Source organism: Chamaea fasciata, unplaced genomic scaffold (assembly GCF_029207755.1).
Source record: "Chamaea fasciata isolate MVZ Bird 193981 ecotype frontalis unplaced genomic scaffold, bChaFas1.0.hap1 SCAF_12, whole genome shotgun sequence".
In the NCBI taxonomy this organism is placed as follows: Eukaryota; Metazoa; Chordata; class Aves; order Passeriformes; family Sylviidae; genus Chamaea; species Chamaea fasciata.
Genome location: NW_027094097.1, coordinates 10,747,577 through 10,771,046, shown reverse-complemented (window position 1 = coordinate 10,771,046; position 23,470 = coordinate 10,747,577). Strand labels below are relative to the sequence as shown.

At 58.3% G+C, this 23,470-nt stretch overlaps 3 protein-coding genes across 4 annotated transcripts; 1 reads left to right on the top strand and 2 right to left on the bottom strand.

Annotated features, from left to right (window-relative positions):
- Nucleotides 1-2,671: 2,671 nt before the first annotated feature.
- On the bottom strand, nt 2,672-8,066 carry MMP15 (matrix metallopeptidase 15). Its single transcript, XM_066194605.1, has 10 exons — nt 7,621-8,066; nt 6,414-6,562; nt 6,044-6,166; nt 5,627-5,934; nt 5,235-5,396; nt 4,890-5,113; nt 4,633-4,771; nt 4,238-4,388; nt 4,006-4,121; nt 2,672-3,769 (listed from the first exon to the last, which is right to left on the bottom strand). Exons 1-10 carry the CDS (start codon nt 7,726-7,728, stop codon nt 3,327-3,329), a joined length of 1,923 nt encoding a protein of 640 aa, XP_066050702.1. The 5' UTR covers nt 7,729-8,066; the 3' UTR covers nt 2,672-3,326.
- Nucleotides 8,067-9,685: 1,619 nt separating this feature from the next.
- On the bottom strand, nt 9,686-13,234 carry USB1 (U6 snRNA biogenesis phosphodiesterase 1). Its single transcript, XM_066194604.1, has 7 exons — nt 13,105-13,234; nt 12,856-13,007; nt 12,579-12,762; nt 12,032-12,085; nt 10,902-11,007; nt 10,177-10,260; nt 9,686-9,883 (listed from the first exon to the last, which is right to left on the bottom strand). The coding sequence occupies exons 1-7, from the start codon at nt 13,206-13,208 to the stop codon at nt 9,779-9,781; spliced, it is 789 nt and encodes a 262-aa protein (XP_066050701.1). The 5' UTR covers nt 13,209-13,234; the 3' UTR covers nt 9,686-9,778.
- A 498-nt stretch (nt 13,235-13,732) lies between these two features.
- Nucleotides 13,733-22,925, top strand: ZNF319 (zinc finger protein 319). 2 transcript variants are annotated; one of them, XM_066194603.1, is made up of 2 exons: nt 13,733-13,929; nt 15,376-22,925. In XM_066194603.1, exon 2 carries the CDS (start codon nt 15,747-15,749, stop codon nt 17,406-17,408), a length of 1,662 nt encoding a protein of 553 aa, XP_066050700.1. In that variant the 5' UTR covers nt 13,733-13,929; nt 15,376-15,746; the 3' UTR covers nt 17,409-22,925. The 2 variants fall into 2 exon arrangements, with proteins under 2 accessions (XP_066050700.1, XP_066050698.1); XM_066194601.1 differs by having other exon boundaries at nt 13,733-13,939.
- The last annotated feature ends 545 nt before the right edge of the window (nt 22,926-23,470 follow it).

The following is a 23,470-nucleotide window of genomic DNA, read 5'->3' as shown; positions in this document are numbered from 1 at the left end:
TAGGCAGAGAGCCCGTGCCAGCCCTGGTCACCCCCTCATGGACATCCCAGCAGCCATCCCAGCACAGCAGGCCCTGGAGGACGCTGAGCTCCCAGGGTCTTTTCCAGATCAGACTTCTCCAACCTACTTTTGGGAAGCAGGGAGCTGCCTGGCAGGAGTGGATCCAGGCCGGTGCCTGCCAGGGCCAGGCTCAGCCAGACTCTCACTCCCCCATGCTCCCAACAGCCCTGTCCCTTAGAGCAGGTGCCTGTCTGCCCCTGCCTCTCACACCCACCGGTGGCCAGAGGTGAGCTGACCCCACTGTGGGTGTGCAGGGCAGCGCAGGAGCCTCTGGCAGAGCCTGGGCGCTGCAGAAATGCTGGGCTCTGTCTCCAGTGGGTCCCTTACTGCTGTCCATGAGCATTTCCAGATGGCCCTGGGCTGCTGGCACCAACTCTGCTGCAGCATCCGGGGAAGAGCAGGAGGGGGTGGGAAGCGGTGTCCCAGCTCACCAAGTGTGGCAGCCTGGCCCTCTGCTCCCAGCATCCTTAATTCCCGCTGAGGAATTGTTCCCAGCCCCTGTCCCACCCTGAATCACCAAGGAGGCCCCTCCCCTGCCATGGAAGGGATACCATGAGCAGCTGGCCCTGGGCATCCTTGTCCAGCTCTGGCTTTCCCTGCGAGCCAGGCATCTTTCCAGGTACCAGGCTTTGGGGTCCCAGCCCGGCACCCCGTCGAGCCCTCTGTACCCCCAGGAGAGAAGGGAAACACTGCTGCCGTGGGAAATAGATCTGTTGTCGGAAATGCATCTGCCACGGGAAGTGCATCCAGTGTGGGAAATGCATCTGCCGTGGGAAATGCATCTGAGCTGGGCTCTGGAGCAGTCTCTGCGGGGGTGGGGAGAGTGAATCCCAGCCATGCTTTCCTCGTGCCTCGCCTTTTGGCAAAGTTCATGGATTTTGGCAGCTCCTGGTGCCTGTCTGGCCCCGGTTCAGGACAGGTTGGAGTGTCAGGCTGCCCCATGGCAGAGCTCCCAGTTCACCAGAGCTGTGGGTCCTCCCTCAGCTCTGGGGACGACCCACACAAATCTGAGCAAAATGGTCAAAACCAAACAGAAACAAGTTAAAAGCCAAGGAATGAGACCCAGCAAGGCCTGGCTGATGGAATACACAGCTCTGAGCCACTTGGAGACCTTTTTCCGCCCACTCCCCCCAATTCCTCAGGGGTTTTCTGTTCCTGATTTTGACTTCTCGCTTGGCTGCAGTGATGTGCTGAGTCTGAGCCAAACGCGTTTTCCAGGGAATCGGCTCATGGCTGGAAATCACTGCCCAGTGTGGGCAGGGATGGAGGCTAGGGCAGGGGATGATGGGTGACTCAGGCCACAGGGTACCCCCCCAGCACCAGGAAAGCAGGGTGAGAGCCAGCATCAGTCCTTCCCTTTTACAGTAATTAGTGTCTGACGAGTGGCTGGGCAGCTCAGTGTAATTCAGTGCTGGGAAGTGGTTGTAGCAGTCGGGAACTGAGCCAGCAGCTCTGGGTCCTAGGGAGGGGGAAGGATAGGGGAAGCACAAAGGCTTCACATTCTCATCCATGAAGTGGGAGAACCCTCCCACCCAGCAGCCAGGGCTGGCAGGAGGGGATGAGGGCAAAGGGGCAGCTGGAGCACCAGGGCAAGGGGAGCAGGTCAGGGGTGCACCAAGACAGAGGTGCCAGGGCGAGAGGCAGGGCACAGGTGTTGGCACAGTGCTGGCCCTGGTCCTGCTGCAGGGAAGGCTGGAGGAAACAAGGATGCTAACTGGAGCCAATTTCCACGTTGGGATGTTCCCCAGTTCCAGAGGGTCATCTCCACAGGGATGGGGTCAGGTTCACACAAACCTCCTTGCCCAGCACAGCCCAATCAGCCTCCCCACCAGTGCAGCAACTGTGCCAGGCCTCTGCTGCCCACCCCAAGTCTGCACCTGCAGAGCAAACCCGGCTCTGGCTGCCACCCCTGTGATCATCACATCACCAGCAGAGGCAGGGACACCACTACCTCCACCACCGCCTCTGTAGTTTGGTTTTTCTTCCCATTAGTGGCTGAGCAACATTTTTCCCCAGATAAAGCCAGTTTCCTACCCCTGAAGTCTAATCTTTCCCACTCCCATGATTATTTCCCTGATCTCTGCAGCAGTCATGACTCCTCTTGCCTTCCTCTGCCGAGACAGCAGTGGTGAGACAGGATATGGCCACCCCTTCCCCCCAGGAAACTCCACAGGGCCGTGTGGGGACAGGGAGCTGAAGCACCCTGTGAAGTGGCTCCAGGAGGGTCCCACAGCTGCTGCCGGCCCCTGCACGGCGAAGGGAGGCGGCTGCCCGCGGCTGAAGAGTGGTGCTGGCTGGGGGAGAACAAGGCACCCTGTGTTCCCAGCGAGGCCCTTGTCACTGCCATGGGAGCTGCTGAAAGGCCGCTCTGTCCACTGGTGGGGGTGGAGGGGCTGCTTTAGCTGACCCCCGTAAAGTGGCAGCTCCAGGGCAGGGACTCCTGCAGGGACATCACTGGCCATGCTGGCACCTTCCCTGCATCCCCTAGCATGGCACCCTGTCCCCTGGGGGTGCCATGCAGGGAGACCTCCCAGACAAACCCCGTTATCATGAAATTTGCCCAATCCCTCCCAGGGCAGCCCCGCAGCAGGAAGGACGATGGCACCACAGCTCTCCACACACCCGACCCGTTTAATGGACATACAAGGCGGCCGTGCCCACTGCCCTGCCCACAGGGCCACATGCCCCAGGGCTTCGTCCCACGGTGGCAGCAGCAGGGCCCAGACTGAGCTGAGCCCCAGCAGGGTTGCAGAGGTGGCATCTCCAAACTCACACTGTCTTTAGGCACCACATCCCTGTATCCCCGTGGTTCAACAGGAAACACAGCCATGAGCTCAGCCCTCCCTTCCCCACCACTGCAGGTGCCAGAGGCTGAGACCTGCCAGCCTGCAGCACTTGTGAGCAGCCCCCAGCCCACTCACCACCCAAGCTGCAGCGGGCTCACACAGGAGGAAAGGACCCTGCAGGGACCCATGGCAGATGCAGGCACGTGATGGGTGGCAGCCTGAGGGGTGGCTAGGGGGACGTACAGGCACTAGGGAGCAGGCAGGGCCTGGATGCCCTCCAGCCCCCCCATGATCATCCCCGGTCCCAGCCCGGCTGCTCTGGAGGGGCTGGGGGGGTTGGGCATCCCCCCTTTTCTGAGGCTGGAGCCATCAAGCAACAATGGGTAGAGGGGCTGAGGCCGTGGTGAGGGTCAAGGGGAGGGGGTGTCAGGTCCATCTTAGCACCATGGTGGCGGGGGCAGTTGGGGCAGGGAGCCAGGGTCAGACCCACTCCTGCAAGGAGCGCTTGCAGTACATGAGCATTCGGGGTGCGCCTTTCCTCTGCATCTGGACGATGACGTAGATGAGGCCCAGGATGCAGAGCAGCAGCACCAGCAGCACCAGCACCATGACCACGCTCATGGTGCGTGTGTACTCATCAATCTGCACCACCACGTCCACGTCCCTGCCTGGCTGGCCATCTCCCTCGTTGTAATCCTCATCTTCCTCTTCCTCCTCCTCCTCCTCACCTTCAGTTCCCCCGTCCCCATCAGGGTTGAAGGGGGGTCGGTCCACATCGGGCCAGCGGGGATTGGGGTCTGGGACCAGCTCCGTGTGACAGCCCATGAAGTCCCGAAGGATGGATTTGGGATAGCCTGGCTCTGTCTTGAGACGCTCATTGTCGAACTTCCAGTACTTAGTGCCTCTGTAGAAGTAGGTGGAGGCTGGGGGAGAGATGAGGACAAGGGGTAAGTCGGTGGGCACAGGACACTGCAGAACCTGGGCACCCCTGCAGATACCCAAGACAGCAGGTTTTGCTCCAGGACTGGTGAAACCCTTCAGAAAGGGATTCACTGCTGACTCCCAGACACTCCCCGCAAGTCCATCCCATACGTGGCCAGGCTATCAGAGGGATAATCTCATCCCTGAGACCCCCAACACCCCCCCCTCCTCTACTTACAGGCATCCGGGCTGAGGAAGGCTCCCTTGGGAGAGGGAGGGATGCCCACCCAGACAGAGATGGGCTTTGGGTACCCAGGGTCCACCGAGCGTGTGTCCTCGTTAAAGCGCCAGTATCTGAGGAGAGGGAGGTGGGCAGTAGGCGAGGAGCACAGAGGACCCCACTGCCCAACACTGTCCCCCCGACAGGGGCCAGGAGGCAGCAGAGCAGGGAGAACCCCACAGATACTCACCTGTCCCCACGGAAGAAGAAGGTGTGTCCTGTGGGTTCCCACCAGACGGCCGTGTCAATGCTGTCGTAGGGGATGCCCTGCCCATAGGTGACCAGGGGCTGTGGATAGCCAGGCTCCAGGTTGGCTTCTCGGAAGAGCCAGTACCGGTCACCTAGAGGGGAAAGAGTTGGAGAAGGTGGATGAGAAGGTCCTGCCCAGCTGCTGTGGCAGGTGCACAAATACATAGCAATAGTGGAAGATGCCTGTAGCCACCCCAACTCCTCGGGATCACACAGCAGCTCTGGCTGGGGAGGTGGGTCAGGATGGGATTGAAGCCAACCAGCTCTCAGCAGCTTTGTGGGGGGCACTGGGGTCTCGCTTCCACCTCAGCCCCCCCATCCAGCTTCCCTGCTCACCTTTAAAGAAGACGAACTTCCCATCATGCCTCTCGTAGGCAGCATCGATGTCCCCAGGGAGGCCCCGCCAGAAGTGTCCGATGGGCATGGGGTAGTTGTCCAGCACCCGGTTGTGCCGGACCCTCCAGAACCACCGGCCCTGGAAAGCAACAGGGTATTGGCAGAGCATGGGGGACGACACAGGGATACAGTCACCTTGCTGAGATTCTCCCACCCACAGACCCAAGGAAAGGGCAGGAGGGGGTCCTGGCAGGTACCTTGAATACAAACATCTCCCCACGCAGCACGGCCACCGTGTCGAAGTCCCCATCGCAGATGTCAGGGCCATACTGGTCAGGTCGGTCTGGGCTGCCAGGTTTGGGTGGTCGCTCTGGTTTCCCCGGAGGGGGAGGTTTAGGGGGTCTCTGGTCTGGCCTGCCAGGTCTTCGGGGTGTCACGGTGGGCAAAGGCTTGGTGGGCTGAGGGTGCCCATCTGCGGTACCTGGATTGGGCAGGTGAGAGAAGAGCTGTGGTGATGCAGACCAGCAGCACCCGTACCTCAGTTTCCCCACACACGCGCCCAGATTCCCACCTTTGGGATGATCCCCCAACCAGCTCCTCACCGTAGAGCTGCTGGATGCCCTTGAGGTCATCCTCAGGCAGCTGGAAGTTCTCCGTGTCCATCCACTGGTAGAAGGGGGCCATAATAGCACTGGGGTTGCTGGAGTGCTCCAAGCCCAGCGAGTGCCCCAGCTCGTGCACGGCCACCAGGAAAAGGTTGTTCCCTGCATGGAAACGCACCATCAGCAAGAGGGGGTGGAGGACATGACACATGACCCTGGACCCAGCACCCTGCAACAAGGCTGCTCCAGTGGGATCAGCCTGCATCACCCATGATGGACCTGCTCTCCCTGCCACTCCTGTCCACACCAGCACAGCCCTCCCCCCCTCCAACCCAGAAGGCCACCAGGCTCTCCTCTGGTCACCTTTACCACCTCCCTGGCCCTCAACTCACCAGACACATCCGCATTCTCCAGTGTCCAGGGCTCATCCAAGTCAAAATGCGTGTCCCCCCCCATGCCAGGGCCAGGAAAATAGGCATGAGCCAAAAATCCCCCAAGGCCATCAAAGGGAGAGCTGTCTCCATGGAATCCAGAGGCAAAGAGCACCATGATGTCAGCCTCCTTCTTCCTCTTCTGCCGGATGTCCTCATAGGCCACCTCCCGGAAAACCAGTGGCGTGGCTTGCTCCCACACCCGGAAAGCTCGTCGGACAGCCTCGTATGAGTGGTACCGACCCAGCTTCTCCGTGTAGTTCTGGATGCTGGGGATACAGAATTCAGTAGGGAAGGCCTGGAGCAGCACTCGTTCCCTGAGGGGATCCAAGGCTCTCCATGGGCTGCAGGGAGGGAATCCCTGGCAGTGTTGGGTACCTGAACGTGAGGTGGTTCTGGCTCCAACGCCGCCCTGTCAGCGCGTACCGCTTCCGACGCATGTTGGATTTCATCCGTGCTCCAAACTGATCCGGGACCCCACAGCGGGGACGTTTCATCCACCTGCCAGGAGGACACCGAGCTAGGGCTCAGCCCACCACAGACAAGGTCCCAAGGGGTTACAGCACCCACAGACAGCAGGGATGATATCCTGACTGCAGAGGTGCAGCCTCCATAAAGGGAGAAGCAGCTCCCAAGGGGGACCCACTTCTTTAGGTGTTGGCAGAGCCCTGGGGCTGTCAGAGAAAACCACAGAGCCTGAGAGCGGAGCTGCCATCTGCTCGAGCAAGGGAACAATGGAGAAACTCACGCCTTGGTCTCCTCGTCCAGGACGCCGGTGACGGTGATGCCGTAGAACTTCTGCATCTCGGCAAGCGCGGCGGAGAAGGTCTGAGCCGAGCGCATGGTGGACATGCGGCGGCTGGGCTGCGGCAGGTACCCATAGAGCCGCAGCCATGCCTGCGCCGGGAGAGCCGCGCGTCAGCCCCAGCAGGGAGCGGCCCCATGGCGGGACCTGGAGCTCCCCAGCACCCGGTGGGGAAGGATCTGTCCCCCTGCCTGACTGTAGCCCAGCCCTATGTCCCTTCAGTGCCAGCTGCCTGTGGCAAATGCCACCCCTGAGCAGGCAGCGGTGCAGCAGCAGGGCACAGGGTCCCTGCCCTGAAAGGTGGGGGACCCAGTGATGTCGAGGGGCTGCTGCCGGATGCCCTGACTCCAGGGACAAGGGAGCTGGCAGGGGGCCAGGCTGCCTGCAGGCTGCCTGTCCCCGTCCTCCTCCAGAGGCATCCCCTGGGAGCTGCTGAGGGATGTGAAGCCTGGGACCCCCACCCCAGCCGGCAGCCACAATGGGGCTTCTGTCCTGCGGGGCTGCAGCCCCAGGGCGGGGGGCAGGAGGGTGCTGGGGCGCGCCGGGTCTCTTCCTTCCTGCCCCAGCCTCCGCCTCCTCTTGTCTGCTTTAATTGCATTTTATTTTTATCTTTATTATTACCCTTCTGTAACTTTCTTTTTTCCTTATTCTTAATTTTTATTTTCCAAATTAGGGGGGCGGTTCCTTTTAATCTTTAAAGCTTTTCTTCTAAATTCCTTCCAATTTTTTTTCCTTTTCCAAGTCTTACTCCTCTTCCAAGTCTTTTTCCTTTTCCAAGTCTTCTTGTCCAGGTTCTCCAATCCTTTTCTTATCCCAATTCTTTTCCTATCTTTTTTTTTTTAAATATGGCTTAACATTTTAATTACTAACAACATTCAATCTATTAATTTCTTCTACCCCCACTCCCCTTCCCCCGGCGGGCTGGTGGAGCGGAGCCTTTATCAAAAGCCCTTTCACCCCCTCCCCCGCCGGGCACAAAGCGCTTCCTCCCCACGCCCCACGCCCGCTGCCCGCCACCCGCCACCCCCAGGGGCGACCCGGACCCCCTCCCGTTCCCCGCCCCGCCTTGCACCTGCAGCGGCGGCGGTGCGCCGGGCCCGCAGGTGCCGGTGGGGCGGCGGGGGTGCCCGATCCCGGGCCCGTGGCTCACCTCGGCGTTGATCTCCTCGCCCGCCGCCCCCGCCAGCAGCACCAGCAGCACCACGAGCGGCGGCAGGCGCCCGCCCGCCCGCCAGGGGGCGCCGCCCCCTCCTGCCATTCCGCGCCGCCGCCGGGTCGCGGCTGCCCCCGGCCGCGCCGGGCCGGGCCGGGCCGGGCCGGGCCGAGCGCGGCGGTGTCGGAGCTACGCCGCCCTCATGGCCCGGGGCCGAGCCGCCGCGGGGGGCTGCGCACGGTGCATGGGCGGCGCTGCCAGGCGCGGCCCGTCGCCTCCCGGCCCGCCTTTTGTGCGTGAGGTCAGGACGGCGGCGCGCGGCACATGGGCGGTCGGCGCGGCGCGGCGGGGCCCGGCTCCGCTCGGTTGCCCTGCCGCGCTCTGCCCGACGCCGGGAGCACCGGAGCGGGTGGCGGAAGGCGGGCGCGGCGGCGGCGGCGGCGGCGGGGAGCGGTGGGAGCGGGCGGGGCGGGGCCGCGGCGGGGGCGGGGCCGCGGCGGGGCGGGGCCGGGCAGGGGCGGGGCCGCCCCCCCCCACGTGTGTGCGCGGTGAGCCCCCCGGCCAGACCGCCCCCCGCCCCGGACAGAGCCTCGCACCGGGAAGAGCCCCCCGCCCCGGGCAGAGGCCCCCGCCCCGGGCCGATCCCCGCCCCGGGCAGAGCCCCCCGCCCCGGGCAGAGCCCCCCGCCCCGGGCCGATCCCCGCCCCGGGCCCTGCCGCCAGCCCCGCCCGCTCGGGCCCCGCCGGCAGCCGCCACATACCCCGACTTTGCCCCCACAGCCATTGTTCCCTGTCCCAAGGGTCTCTGACACCCAGTGTTACACAACTGGGTGCTGTGCCAGGTCCGGCTGGGGCTGGTGGTTGAGCATTAACCTGAGAGAAACCGGTTTCACTGAAGTCCCCAGGGGCTAAATATATCTCTCCCTCTTGTTTGTTTTTCCTTCCCCCAAAAGAAACTTATCTTGCAGATACCCATCCAGGAAACTAACTGGCTAAAGACTTAACAGATTTTTTTGTTAAGGACTTCAAAACGCTGCTGGCAGCAGCAACTGGCTTCGATGCTCCCAGGGACACAAATCCCAACTGTATGGAGATGCTCCCACAGACAAAGCCACTCTCTTGTGCCAGGATAGGCAGCACAGTGCTCATAGGAGCACTTACAGATGTGGCCTCACGTGAAGCCTGCAGGAGTTGTGCGTGTCTAAAAGGAAACAGCTGCAATACACACAGACACAATTTTATGACACAAGGAGACATATTTTTACTGATCCGAAGTCCTGGACAGACATGGAACAAAAGATTTGGGGCATCACATGGGCATCCTGTTCCAACTACCTGAGAGGCTGCAGCTGACCAACTTGCAGGAACAAAAGGATTAAAAAGGAGCTTCTCCCAAGGCACAATGTCCAGCCTGCAATCCCTTGGGTCATCATCCACCTGGGGTGCTGATCACACAGGGAAGAAGTGTGGAGCCTGGGCAGGAGCCACCACCCCTTGACTCACCTGTGGGCACTGCCCTCCCAGCTCAGGCAAACAGACACTGTCCGTTCCAGGGCTCACTCACACCTGGCAGCAAGCTCTTGTTGTTTGGCAAAAGGATCAGACACTGAAATGTCTCTACAGAGGCAGCAGCAATGTGAGAGGGACACAACATGACTCAGGAGTTTGTCCAAGCTTCCTTACAGTAGGAAAACACTCAGGGAAGAGGATCCAGCTCCATGTCCTTGCCTCTTGTACTCAAAACATGTCCAAAGCCTCTCAACAATCTGGCAGTGCTACTTCCCACTGTGTGAGACACTCTCCCTTTAGTAGCAGCTTCCCACGCTACCTTCTTCCTCCTTCCCATAAGGCATCTATGGCTTTTGAAGATTTTTTTTTCTTCTTTAAAAAAAATCAGCAAAATCAGTGACCGTGGGATGTCTGGAATCACCAGTGCTGACTGCAGCACATCCAGCAGCGAGGATGAAATCTGCTACAAACACACTTTTCTTCAGCCAGCAGCTCAAACTGGAAGTGGCCTGACTCGAGGCCACAAACACCACAGAGATGCTGAGCAGGCAAGAAGAGCGTGGAGGTGCATGACAGCCCACACACCACCCAGAGCTGTGCCACACAACGGTCTTTGAGGCTCCAAAATGCACAGCCCCACTTCACCCCTACCTCAAGGGGAAGGAGAAGTACTTGTTCCCTGACTTGCAGCGGACTTGCTCCCATTGGATACGCAGCAGGAATGCTGACTCCTCAAACCCATCCACAATGTCCTGGAAAATAGAGGCAGGAGTCAGTACCAGGAGGGTGGATCTGCCAGAGGATGGAGTCGGCAGCTCCCTCTCTGAAGCAAGTCACAGATGAAGCTACTCGCAGCTGGAAGCCTCTGACTTCCCTTGGGAGGGTAATTTAACTCATGTTTCCCCCAAAAGCTTCTCATCTTTCATCCCAGTGAGGTTTGTCCTGCTTGGTGAAGATAATTTCTCACTCTCCACCCCTGGCAGGGAGATGTGGCTGGACTCCAGCTCTGCCTTCCCCCTGCTCTCCACATCACCTGGGGACACACCTGGAGCTCCTGCAGACACTGCCCTTCCAGCCTGCCAGACAGGTCCCCGACGCACCAGGCCAAGCTGATGTGGAACGATGGGTCCTGACGACAAAACAGGGATAAGAATGAGAGGGCTAAAGGAAGCTTCGCTCGATGCACAGAGCCACAGTGGGAGATCTGGTATGATGCTGCAGCCCTGTCTGGGATCGCAGAGGCTGGAAGATCCCAAAGCTGGGAGTCTCCTCTGCCAACTCAACAGCTGCAGAGCTGATATGGACAGTGCTGGAGGCAAGAGGAGTCCTGGGCTTCCCAGCCCCTTTGGACACCAGTGGGCAAGGCTGCCTGGTTCCCAGCCTCCCTGTGCTCAACTCTGCAGCTGTGGGAGAATCTCAGCATTGGTCCTGGAGCAGGTACATGGATGGGTCACTTCTGAATAACCCACATGAGCTCTCTGCTCAGCTCTGGAGACAGACAAACTGGGTTCTGGCCCTTCAAAATCCCAAACCTGTTCCCAACGCTAGTGCTAAGCAAAAAGGCTGGACTAATGCATGAGAAAGGTGCCCAAGGCAAAGACACAAGGATTGTCCTCATTCCCACAGTGCCCATTCCATCCTAGGACAACCCTGCTTCCATGCACAGCAGGGCAGCCACTGCAACTGGCTCCTGTTTATTTGAGTGAACATCTCACAGAGAACCAGCCAGCATGTCCAGACTGGCAGGGAAGTAAGCAGGAAACGCCTCACCTTGTAGAATGTGGGAAGGTCAAATTCCTCTAGAACTCCGTCCACCTCCGAGACCAGCTCCAGCAACTGGAAATGCCCAGCGGAGACCTCCAAGCCAATAAATGTCCTAAAGAAAGGCAAGGAGATACAGCAAGCACCTTTTCATGCTGCAGAAAGCACAGCTGTAAGAATAGTTAGCCCTGCATTCCTACTGGGCAAGCTCCCTACTCCCCAGCACAAGAAAATCTGAGGAATGCCAGGTTTAAGCATCCAGAGATGATGATTGTATTCTGAAGAAAAGCAGAAGATGCAGTAGCAGGGAGAAGCATGACTGGATGACAAACTATGTAGATTTACTAGGTTAACCCAGAACCTCTTGGGACATGAAAATTAATTTTCCAGCCAAAGGATGCACTGGATGGGAATTTCAGCAGAGTGCCATGCTCAGGCAGGAGCTGCATTAAAAAAGTGGAAGTTGCTGGAGAGGTTTTACAGTGTGAGAGGAAGCAGGGAATGGGAAGTACCAAGCTGGAGAGACATGACAAAGAGGTCAGCACCTCCTCCAGGACTGTCGGGATGACACTTTCTAGAGTCATTTAGAGTCATCATTTCTTCCTCTCCAGGAGGGAAGCAGAAGATTCAAATGTCACCCAGGTTCCATATCTGCTTTTTCCTACCCATGACTATCTTGGGCTGCCTTTCCCACCAGACTCAGCAACTTTTTGCAATTTTAATCACCTTTGCTTTGACATTCAAAAAAAACTTAATTGCATTCCGTTGGAATCAGGCTTCTGAGCTGACGCCCAGGAGAATTAGCACCATCTCAGCTATTTCTCTCCAGCTCTTGGAAGACCTGCACTACAATTTCACGACTGGCACTGCTGCCAAAAAAGGTGGTCCCACTCTGCTCGCCCCAGGCTGTGCACGCTGGCTAATGACACCAAAGGCTCGCAGAGAATCAGCGCCAAAGCTAAAAACTTGTACAGATGGCTGGGGAAAGGTGTGAAATATCTGGAGATGATCTGGAGGTGATCACATACTGTGTTGTCACACAGCCCAACCGTGGGACAGGCAGGGTGACTCTTCCCATCCACCCAGCACCTTGCTCAGGCTTCTCCTGGGGCAGGAAGGCTGCTCCACTGTGAACTCACCTAGTTTTGTTCTGGTTGGTGTAAACCTTCACTTGGTCAGCCACGCAGAAGAATCTGAAATAAGAAAGATCCTACGTCAGCTGCCGGGGGGGGGGGGGGGGGAAGGGAAGATGAGGAGGGGCCAGGATTGTTACCAAACCATGGAAAGATACAGGCAAATGTATGCTGCAGTCAGACCGAATTGGTGCAACCAGAACCTTCTGGGGTTCAAATTAATTAAATCCCCGCCCATTTCCAGCCCTCCAAAGCCTGGACAGTGACAGAAGCCTTGAGGCAGCTGATGCTCAGCTGGTGCCTGAGCCAGATGTATGCAACAAAACTATTCATGGTTTAGGGGATGGCACAGCTCTGGCCTGATCCTGGAAAGCCAAAACCTGGTGTGTCTGGTGCCAGATCCTGAGGCGGTGAGGAAAAATCCCCAGGACTTTAATGTTCTGCCAGCGCCAGCTGCCAGGGACACCTTAGGGCGTGGATGTTGGCAAAACACGGATCCCGAGGGCAGAGCAGGGGCGTGGGGAGCGCTCTCCCGGGGCGCTGCCAAACCCACCTGTGGAAGGCGGCCAGGCGCTCCCTGAGGGAGCGAACGAAGGGCTCTATCCAGTGGTAGCGCAGCACCACGCACTGCGACAGGCTCAGGTGGAACTCCTCCATGGCAGCCAGCGACGGGACGTAGGTGCGGGCGCGGGACACCAGCAGCTCCAGCAGCTCCAGGAATTCCTCCTGGGCCATGTCTGCGGGGCAGCGCCGTCAGGGCCGCCAGAGGACCCTGGGGCGCAGCGGCTGAATTCCGTCCCGCCATCCCCCGAACCCGTCCCGGTACCTACAGGGCAGGTAGACGTGCGTGGCCCAGTTGCCCCGCTCGTGGGGGAAGCCGCGCACGCGGCCGCCGTGCCGGGAGCTGTCATCGCTCACGGCCTCCTCCGGGTCTGGGTCTCCCGGCAGCCCAGCGGGGGCGGGCAGACGGGGACGGCCGGCGCTGCGGGACCGGAGCGGGGTGAAAACGAGGAAGAGGAAGGCCGCGCGCTCCCGCCGCCTCCCGCGCGCTCCTGCCGCCACCACCTCACGGCACCCACCTGGCCCCGGGGGGGCCCTGCGCGCCGCCGCCCCGGCTCCCCCCTTCCTCCTCCTGCTCCTGCTCCTCCTCGGAGCTGCTGTAGCCCACCAGCGCGGCGCTCATGGCCGCGGCTCCCGCCGGGACGGCCCGGTCCCCGGTGGCGGCGGCCGCGCAGTTGCCGGCGCGGCCCGGCAGGGGGCAGCACCCGCCGCGCCCGCCCCGCCTCCTCCGCCGCCGCCGCGGCCGCCCCGGCCCGGCCCGCTCCGCTCCGCTCCCTCCGCTGCGCTCCCGCCCGCCGCTCGCTCCCTTCCCTCCCTGCCCTCCTCCCGGCTCCTTCCTCCACGCCAGCGCGGGGCTCGGCGCAGCGCGCAGGCCGCGGCCCTGCCGCCGGCGAGGCCTCCTCCCGCCGCAGGCGAGCGGCCCGGCCGCCGCCGCCGCCCTTTGTGTGCGCCTCGCCGGGGCGGCGGCGGCCCCCTACACCCGACCCCACCGCGGGGCCTCCCGGCGCGGCGGCGGCGAAGGCCTCGGGGCGCCGTCCCCGCGCTGCCAGCGGGGCCGCCCGATGGGGAGCGGCGAGCGGCGGGCCGGGCCTCGCCGCGGGCTGCGGCGGCGGCGGCTGCTGGTGGCCTGCGAGCTCCCCGGCCGCCCCCGCGCCCCGCGGCCCTGAGGCGGCCCGGGCCCGGCGGGAGCGGGCCGGGCCATGCCGAGCAGGCCGCCTCGCCAGTTTGAAAGTACCTCTGCGCTCCCGACCGCGCTCCCTAAATGGTTGTCGCTTCCCACCTCCCACGGAGGGATGAGTTAGGCTGGAGCTGGCGCCGACGTGGGTCCCTGCGCAGAGCCCTCGGTAAGCCAAGGTTGGTATCGCTCTTCCCAGCGAGGGGCACAGTCTTCCCTTCCCGTTAGGCCGGGATGCGTCGCCGGTGGGTTCGTCCTGCCGCGGTTCGCGGTGTGTGCGGGGGAAGGTGACGCCCGGGCTGGGCTGAAGTTTGGTGTCCCGCCGAGCTCGGGTGCAGGTACCGTCACTGAGAGCCCTCGCTTCGTCAAGGTGAGCTCTGCAGGAGAAGGAGGGCATCCTGCGTGTCGGCAGGGCTGCGATGGGGCCTTTGGGGGCTTTACTGCCCAAACTCTGCTGGAGCACAAAATAAGTCAGAGGTGGGTCCAGCACTACCTGAGCCGTGGGGCTCAACCCAGTCTCAGTTGAGTGTCGGTGGAGATGCTGCTAAGTGAGATTCGCTGGTGCTCTATTGCCTAGTTTTAGATATAAAGAATATTCTCGTGGTATACCAAGGATTTCCTTATCCTGGGGGCAGATGGTTTGTCACAGACATGGAAGCTCCTGTGGGGCTGAGGGCTCGAGGCCCAGGTGTGTTGGTGGCTGCTGCTCCTCAGGGCTTGCACTTTCTTCTCTCTCGAGGCATGTTGACGCTGCTGCTCGCTGGTGGGTCTTATTCTTCTTTAAGTTGGTGCCAGGTTTTACTGGACATCTCTAGAAAGACTGGAACTTTTCAGTGACCACAAGCCTGAGGGTGCTCTGAAGCAAGGCCAGGCTACAGGTTTGCATAGGTTGTTTGGCTTCAGTGTACTTTTATTCCGTGGGTTGGTAGGAGGTTCAGCTAAGCCACTGCTTTAACTCTTCTTTTATCTTCACAGAGTGATCCCTGTGGGTTCTGTGTTCTGTCTGAGGATAGGATAACACTGAGGGAAAATATTCTCCTTAGCTCTCTGGCTCTTCCAGTCTACAAGCACTGCCCAGAAAGGGGGAAATGCTTTGCATACATCCCTTGGGTAATGGGCTCGATATCCAGGCTGCAGGAGCAGCAGAACCGTTTCACAGGGCTGTTTCAGCTGGGGTGGGATCATGTTAGGATCCCACATTTTACACTGACACCTGTAAAATCTAACCCAGTAGCTTCTTGATTGCATGGTGTTTGGGGCACAGCCTGTGCAGAGAGACCAATGTTCTGGGACAATGCCACAGCAGTGCTGGAGATCCAGTGACCCACTCAAGGCTGAGCTGAGCGGGCCCTGAGCAGTTGTGCTGCCTCTCGTGAGAGCACAACACCCAAACACGTGCCTGGCTGTGTCTGGGCAGAGCCCAGCTCTTTCCAGGCTGAGAACTCCTTGTCCCAGGCCCTTTGCACAGCAGCAATTGGGGCTTTGGTTCCACACTGGCCTCCTGGTAGTCATGCAGGGATGCAGGAGAGTTTTCAAAGAGAGCCATGGGGAAAGTTGATAGAGAATTGCCCATGTTTCTTCTAAGATCTGACATGAGCTTTGTTCTTTCTTGCAGAGAGAGCTGTTCCCTGGGCTGCTTCCTGCGCCCTTCCCAAGTGTGATCACATCACAGCCAGCACGGAGAAGGGCCTCCTCTTGTCTTCAAGGCACTTGCCTCTGCCTCCTGTTCTTTTGTCCAAAAGAAGGAAAAGCCAGACTAAATCAGTCCATAAAGAACTTGTGCTGGTCTAAGGAGGAGGCTCTGGAGTCTCTTCACCTCTTTTCCTCCCAGGATCCTGGCTGTGGGCTGGATTTTCTGGTCTCAACGTCAGGGATCAGTTACAGGGAATCAGGACCTCAGAATCTTTTGGTTTTGCTTTTACTTGAACCCTTTCAACCGGGAAGCTGAAGCTATCACTGCTAAAATCCCATTTTTTTTTCCCAAGCATGTCAGAAAGCTGGCAGCAGCAACAGCAGCAACCACAACAGCCGCCGCCACCGCAACAGCACCACGCTGGGGCAGCCGCCCTCCCAGAGCACTCCATCCCTCCCAGCACTGCTGACAACCCCTTGGGCTGTGCTGTGTACGGCATCCTGCTCCAGCCGGATCCCGGACTGCAGCACCACCAGCACGCCCCCATCCAGGCTGGAGAGCCATCCCACAAATGCGGTGTGTGTGGCCATGACCTCGCTCACCTCTCCAACCCCCATGAGCACCAGTGCTTGCCAGGCCATGACCGCTCTTTCCAGTGTACCCAGTGCCTGAAGATCTTCCACCAGGCCACTGACCTTCTCGAACACCAGTGTATCCAGGTGGAGCAGAAGCCCTTTGTGTGCGGGGTTTGCAAGATGGGCTTCTCCCTCCTGACCTCGCTGGCGCAGCACCACAACGTCCACAACGGCAACGCCATGAAATGCTCTATCTGTGAGAAGACCTACAAGCCTCCCGAGGTAGAGCATTCACAGCCTCTCGACCCCTCGGAGAAGCCTTACAGCTGCTCCATCTGTCAGAAAACCTTCAAGCACCTCTCGGAGCTGTCCCGGCACGAGCGCATCCACACGGGTGAGAAGCCATACAAGTGCACGCTGTGCGACAAGAGCTTCAGCCAGTCCTCCCACCTGGTGCACCACAAACGGACACACAGTTCGGAGCGGCCCTACAAGTGCACGGTGTGCGAAAAGACCTTCAAGCACCGCTCCCACCTGGTGCGCCACATGTACGCGCACTCGGGGGAGCACCTCTTCAAGTGCAACGTCTGCGAGCTGCACTTCAAGGAGTCCTCGGAGCTGCTGCAGCACCCCTGCACGCCCAGCGGGGAGCGGCCCTTCCGCTGCGGGGAGTGCCAGAAGGCCTTCAAGCGCCCGTCGGACCTGCGGCAGCACGAGCGCACGCACAGCGAGGAGCGGCCCTTCAAGTGCGACCTGTGCCAGATGAGCTTCAAGCAGCAGTACGCGCTCATGCGTCACCGCCGCACGCACAAGGCCGAGGAGCGCTTCAAGTGCAACCTGTGTGAGAAGGGCTTCGTGCAGCCCTCGCACTTGGTGTACCACCAGCACGTGCACGGCATAGAGAACCTCTTCAAGTGCAACGTGTGCCAGAAAGGCTTCAACCAGTCCTCGGAACTGCTGCGGCACAAGTGCGTGCAGAACGCCGAGCGGCCCTTCAAGTGCGCGGTGTGCAACAAGTCCTACAAGCGGGCCTCGGCTCTGCAGAAGCACCAGCTGGCCCACTGCGCCGAGAAGCCGCTCAAGTGCACGCTCTGCGAGAGACGTTTCTTCTCCTCCTCGGAGTTCGTGCAGCACCGCTGCGACCCAGCCCGCGAGAAGCCCCTCAAGTGCCCCGACTGTGAAAAGCGGTTCAAGTACGCCTCGGACCTGCAGCGCCACCGGCGCGTGCACACGGGTGAGAAGCCCTACAAGTGCTCCTCCTGCGAGAAGGCCTTCAAGCAGCGCGAGCACCTCAACAAGCACCACAGCGTGCACGCCCGGGAGCAGCAGTACAAGTGCATGTGGTGCGGGGAACGGTTCCTGGACTTGGGCCTGCTGCAGGAGCACAGCGTGCAGCACACGGCCGAGGGTGCCTACCAGGTGGCTGCCTGCTTGCCATGAGCCTCCCGCCCCGCCGTGGCTTTCAGCTCGCATGGGACGCTCCCGAGCCTCGGCCTTCCCTTCCCTCTCCTCGGTCGTTGGCAACCTCCAGGGAGTGTGGGGGAAAGGGGGGTACGGTGTGTGGGCAGGTGGACTTTCCTCTGGCCTCGGTGGTTGATATGTCACCTCTATCAAAGTAGCAACAGATGATGTGAACATCTCAAAGGGATGGAAAGGAAGGAGGGAGGTGGACAGAGGAAACTGTGCCTATAGATGCCTGGTGTTCCCTGTACTATAGTTCATGCTGTTCCTGCAGTCCAGTCCTGGGAGCTCAGCAGTCTGTGGCAGGCACCAGCTCTTTGCATGCAGCCTTTTTCCCCTGCCCTGCCTGGCGGGGTTGGTGGGGAGGGTTGGGTGACTCTCCTTGTGGAGAGGGTTTAGGAGCAAGGCAGAGCCAGCCCTCCTTTCTCCCAGGGTGTGCTGCTTGGCATGGAGGTAGCAGGTTTCTGCTCCTGGAGTCTCCCAGCTTGGTCCAGACTCAGTTGAGGCACCATTTCAGATCATTAGTGTTGATTGAGTGCCCCAACCTCTCCTGCTCTCCCTCCTTCTAGAGTGTTGAAAGGGAAAAGCCATGGGGCTTCACAGCTCCAAAAAGCACTTTGGCATTGCTGCTTTTGCAGTTGCTGGCTGTCACACTCTGCAAGGGTTCTGAGTGAGCCTGCCTGCCCCCTGTCCCTGCCAGCTGCACAGGGAACTGTAGGAAGCACTGTGCTGCTCCCAGAAAGCATGGCAAGGAGCACTGGGACAGTCTGCCCGGGAGGAGGTCATGGATTCTCCCTCTCTGGAGGCATTCAAAACCCACCTGGACATACTTCTGTGTAACCTGCTTTAGGTGACCCTGACTTAGCTGAGGGATTGGACTAGATGATCTCCAAAGGTCCTTCCAACCCTAACAGTTCCATGATCCTGTTACAGCATTCATACCCTGCTCCCAACCAAAAGCCTGGCGTTCAAGAGCTGCTTCCCAAGGGACACAGCCCTTCTGCTGAGCCTTGCCTCCAGCCCCCAGAGCACCCCTTGGGCTGATAGTGGTACCTCCAGCAGCATCAGGCAAAGGGCTGTCACAGCTCCAACACTAATGGGTGAGATGAGCACTACAATAACCTACAACTGCAGAGGTGTTGCCATGGCCAGCAGTAACCCACGGCACGTGCCAGGGGCTCGGTGTCTGATTTGCTGGAGGAACCAGAGAGAGCCAGGAGAATCCCTTTCTGGACTGCAGGCTTGGCTCCATGGGGAGGGCAAAGTTAGCAGTGGGTAAAGGAGAAGTCTATTTTTTCCCCTCTTGCAGAAGTCCTGTTTTACCCCTTTGCCCTTTCTTTACCTCGTCTGTATTTTTCAGGTTTTGCACATTTCTTGTAAACATCACTTAAAAATAAATCTCCCCTAGCAAGGTTGATGCAGCCTCAGGTGTTTTCCTCTGCAGGAATTTGCTGGCTTCTCATGTCAGTTAGATGCCTTGAAGGTTGAAGATGTGCCTACTAGGTTGTCCCCCAGCCTTCCCCTCTCTGTCTTTGGAGATATCAAGGTGTTAAGTATCCAGTTATGGAGATGTTCAGTCCCTGACTGGATGTGGTCCTGAACAACCTGCTGTAGCTGACCCTGTGCAGGCAAGGAGTTGGACCTGATGGCCTTCAGAGGTCCCTGATGGTCTTCAGAGGTCCCTGCCAGCCTCAGCTCTTCTGTGGTGTTGGCTGGTGCTCTTGTGAGGCTGTAGTCAACAGCAGCCAGTAAGTTGCTCATGTGCTGCACCAGTGATTAGGACAAGGTTAGTAACTGTTGTCCATGGCAAGTGTAGACAGATTAACCTTGCAGAGGGTTGGACTGGGCCTGCATCTCTGTTGGGGGACACTTGTCTGAAAGGTGGAGAAAGGCTGTAGTTTTCCATTTCCAGCATGGTGAGGGAGAACGGGGTTCATTTTCAGAGGCTGGGACAGTGCAGTGACAGGGTAGACCCTGGGGCTGAGTCTTCTTCATGTGCAACTTTAAGGAGATTTAAACAGACTGCTCTCTGCTGCCTAAGGAAGAGGGACCCATGATGGTTTTCTTACTTTGTGCTGCCTCAAAGATGTAGAACTTCCTACCGAGTTTTCCATCTGTGTTTCTTTTTCCTCGTTTGTTTTTGGTTTTGTTTTTTTGTTTTACCTTTTTTTAAAGCAGTTTGTTAAAATTCATTAAAAATACTGTATAGTTTAACTTGATGTCATACTGGATCTTTAAAAAAAAAAAAGAGGTGTGGTAACTTGGATTTTTAAAGAGCTCTTTAGTTCTAAGTAGCTGGTTTTTGCTGTTTAATATGTAGTAAGTTCAGTGTATGCTTTACTATAGGAGTAAAAGAGAGTCCAAACAAAGGAAGGCTAATCCTGTCTTTACAGAAGGGCTTGGTGGTGATGGAGGCTGCGAGTGTGGGACCAGATGAGGACTGTGGCACCCACCTGAACTTGCTCTATTCCTGCCTGGGGCCATAGTTTCTCTGCTCTTGCCCAGCACAGCTGCCAGGGGTTCAGTGGTCACCCTGAGCACTTGGGCACAGCACTGGCAGCCAGGATCGGTGCCCAGGGCTCAGAGCTTGCAGAGAGGCTCGTCTTTGCTAGGAGGAGGGTGTGAGATAGAGTCAGCTGCAGCCTCCATGGACTTTTGTGGCTCTGTTGTTTCTTTCTGGGGCAGCTGCTGGCTAGATGAGGGTTTGGAGAAATCATCAGCTGGCTGTGCCTGGTGCTTGGAGCAGAGGAGGATGGTGGTGAGCCCCAGACACAGCTCCACACTATGAGGGGCCGTGGAGCTGCCAGATCCTGTCCCCTTGGTACAGCTGGACATAGGGACTGTTGGGAGGTGTTTCTCTTCTGCTGGGCAGCTGGGAAAGACCTGCATATCTCTGTGAGGAGCTACAGCTCTGCCTAGGATGTGGCAATAGCCAGGCAGTGCCGTGGGCAGAGAGATTCATCAGGGCTGTGTGCATGGGACCCCATGCCAGGGAGTGAGGGGATGCAGTGGGGAGGGATGAGCCCAGGTCCAGGTCATCAGCTGGTGAAGAGGTGCCTCCAGGTTCAAAAACATCATGGTGCAGGATTAGGACATCATTATTAGGACTGCCTGTGAGTCCATGGTGATTCAGTCTCTTGTGTCATTTACTGCCCTGCAACAGTCCAAATCCAGTAGAAGCCCATGGAGAACATGCAGCTGGAGCTTGCAGGTAGAGGACCTGTGCAGGATGAGCACTGAGTGGCCACAGAGAGCTTTGGGTATATTTTTATAGGAGCATTTTCTAGTTGAAAGCAGCAGTGTTGCCTACAGGGGTAGGGGAGCAGCTCCATCTTCGTTGCTGTGCCTTTAGGTCATGTTTTGTCCAGTGAGGTGGGAATGGTGGAAGCAGCAGGAGGCACAGGAGTGTCAGGAGTGCTGTGCTGCATGGGGAGGCAGGGGCTGGCCTGGGAGCTGATGTCCCTGGGCCATCACACTGCAGGGCTCTGCTGACTGCTGGTGTTTCCTTTGGAAACCAAAGAGCAGTTGGGGTCAAAGCCCTCTGGGAAGTAAACCAGGTCTCTACTCTGTACCTGTTGCACTTCACTTTTGGTGTTCATTTCAAGCAACTTTCAGGCTCCTGCCTCTGCTTGGCCTCTTGCACTCCTCACTGCCCTGCAGCACCTAAAAGAGTTGCTGTGCTGGTGCTGGTGTGCCATCAGTCCTGTGGCAAATGCTCGAGCCAATTGAAGACCTGGTTGCCAGACCAGCTGAGGATGCTGTGTGGGGTAGTGGGTGGTCCCTCCCAAAGGGTGCTTCTCCTTGGCAGGCAGTCTGAGCATAGGATGCTGCTGAGCAGGCAGAGAGGAGGGTTAGGTTGGGCAGAGGTTGTGTGGGTGTTGTCCAGGACATAAGTCTTGCTCTCTAGGGCTGCTGTTCCTCTGGCTTCCTGGGTCCAGGTAAAGGTAGTTTGACCTGGGGTTTTACTGACCTTCACTTCCCCTGGCCCTACCTACAGGATGCCTTTAATTCAGCCCCTTCCCTTCCACAGCTTATACTTTAAAAAAGACATTTTCAGCTTCTTTTCTCTTTGTTGAGTTCTTTATTTGTAAGCAGTGGTTTGTTTTTTATTCCTTCTTCCATACTGACTGTGAAGTCTCTTCCCTCATTCCCACCTCCCCCTGCTCCCCCCAGCCCCAAATTCCTTTCCCAGGCTGAGGCTGGATCCAGGTGATACCAAACCACTGATGGTGAGATCGGGTGTTTAGGACCTCAATCTTGCTGGAATGCAGTGAGTGTTTCTGGTCCTTCCCCACAGCAGGCCATCCATTGTGCTGGGCATGGGCAATGCCTGTGACCTGGCAGCTTGGCTCAGCCAGGTGCTGCCCATGCTCCAACAAGTGAATCCGAGCCAGGACCAAGAGCAAGAACAGAGCTGTAGGAAATGGGGACTGGGGTGGGAGCAGCCATTTCCATCTCCAAGGCTGGGGATTAAGTCAGTAAAGGACTGTCAGACATTCCTGGGGAGACATCATGGCGCTGGGGTGGGCTCAGGCACAGTCAGTTCCGCTGGGAATGCTGTGGAGCAGCTGTGTGCATCAAGCAGGCAGCTGAGCTGAGTTAACTGTGGCATGAGCACCCTGGGACCATGGGGATGCTCAGGTGGCCATGCCTGCTCTCTGGTGAGCTGATGCCGTCTCTGCAATCTGGGTGGGAAGATGTGCATGCTCTGGTCTTGGGGCCCATGTGCTGGACTGGGAAACAAAGAGGAAAGCATCCTCTGGCAGTTTTGGGACCATCTCTGGGCACTCAAGCCTGCCTTGCAGGGAGAAGAGGAGGGAGAATACTTCCTACATTTCCCGTGGATATTTACCATCAATTCCAGGCTGCAGCTGAAGCCTGGCCATTAAAAAATAGGCGAAACCCTCTTGTTATACTTCAGAGTTTGACTCTTTCTCCATTGGGTGGTAAGTTCACCTGTGGGAAGGTTCCTGTGCTTGCAGGTGAAATGCTGAGATGCAACAAGGGCAGGCCAGTGATATTTGGGGCTGGCAGCTCCCCCCAGGCCCTGTGAGCACCCAGCTTCTCCCCAGCTGCCCAGCTTCCTCCGCAGCATCTCCTGGCAGCTGCCTCTGACACTTTCTGGATGTGAAGATGCTGCTCTTGCAGCGTGTCTGGGATGCTCAGTGGGGAGAGCAGGACCACAGGTGGGAGCTGGACTGTGGGCTTGTTTCTGAGTGCCTCCAAGCCGTGGATCTGAGGGACTTCATGGTCAGTGAGATTCTTGGGTGCCTCCTAACCTGTGGTCATGACTCTGGTAGAGTTCCCAGGGCTGTCAGAAGTCGCAGCCAAGGTTGCTGAGGTTTGTGTGGCTTGCAGTGCCTTTAACACTGCTCTCCATGTGTTTCTAAGATGATACTCCATGTATGTGTGTATATATATTGTAATAACACATCCCGCTCTTCTGTGTGAGTGTCAAATGGTTTTGCTTTACTAATAAATTTATAGTTATTTATACCTTCCTGTGGGTGTGTAAGATTTCTGGAGCAGAGGCCATGTGCCAAGCACTGCCTCCTCATCTGTCTTTGTGCTCTGTCTGGCTCTGCTTGGGGTTTTTTTCATGTTTTCTTTCTTGCTCCTGAACTTTTTTAAAGTGGAATTGATGGTTCATCTTCCTGATGACCAGAAGATGCAGGGTATGAGCAGGCTCCCAGGGCTCAAAAGCAAACACAAGCAGAGTATGCTGGGTATTCTGCTTGCCCCTTGCTAGAATTGGAATGATCCCTCCCCAGGGCAAAACTCCCTGGGAGCTTCAGGGCAGGAGCAGGCAGAAAGGAGCAGCTGTTCAGGGGGCAGAAGCTGCTTCATGTTGTGCTCTGGGGATCCCAGCCCCACATACAATTCTTCAGACTTTTCCTCAGGGTTTTGCATGCCCCTTCCTGTCATAGCAAGAGAGGAGCCTGCTAGAGAGGTGCTGGGGCCAGGCAGGATGGGTACTTGTTGCCGATCAGGATGGAGACACCCGTGGAGCCGGGGAAAGAGGAACCAGATCAGGGAGCTCC

Excerpts from the sequence above, each read along its gene's own strand:
- USB1 (XM_066194604.1), bottom strand. The coding sequence starts at position 13,208 with ATGAGCGCCGCGCTGGTGGGCTACAGCAGCTCCGAGGAGGAGCAGGAG. Across the intron at positions 13,008-13,104 it reads CAGGGCCCCCCCGGGGCCAG|CGCCGGCCGTCCCCGTCTGC; the intron begins GTGGGTGCCGTG and ends CCGGTCCCGCAG. Across the intron at positions 10,261-10,901 it reads ACCTTCCCACATTCTACAAG|GACCCATCGTTCCACATCAG; the intron begins GTGAGGCGTTTC and ends TTTTGTCGTCAG.
- ZNF319 (XM_066194603.1), top strand. The coding sequence starts at position 15,747 with ATGTCAGAAAGCTGGCAGCAGCAACAGCAGCAACCACAACAGCCGCCG.
- MMP15 (XM_066194605.1), bottom strand. The coding sequence starts at position 7,728 with ATGGCAGGAGGGGGCGGCGCCCCCTGGCGGGCGGGCGGGCGCCTGCCG. Across the intron at positions 5,397-5,626 it reads GGAGAATGCGGATGTGTCTG|GGAACAACCTTTTCCTGGTG; the intron begins GTGAGTTGAGGG and ends GTTTCCATGCAG. Across the intron at positions 4,122-4,237 it reads TTCTTCTTCCGTGGGGACAG|ATACTGGCGCTTTAACGAGG; the intron begins GTGAGTATCTGT and ends CCCTCTCCTCAG.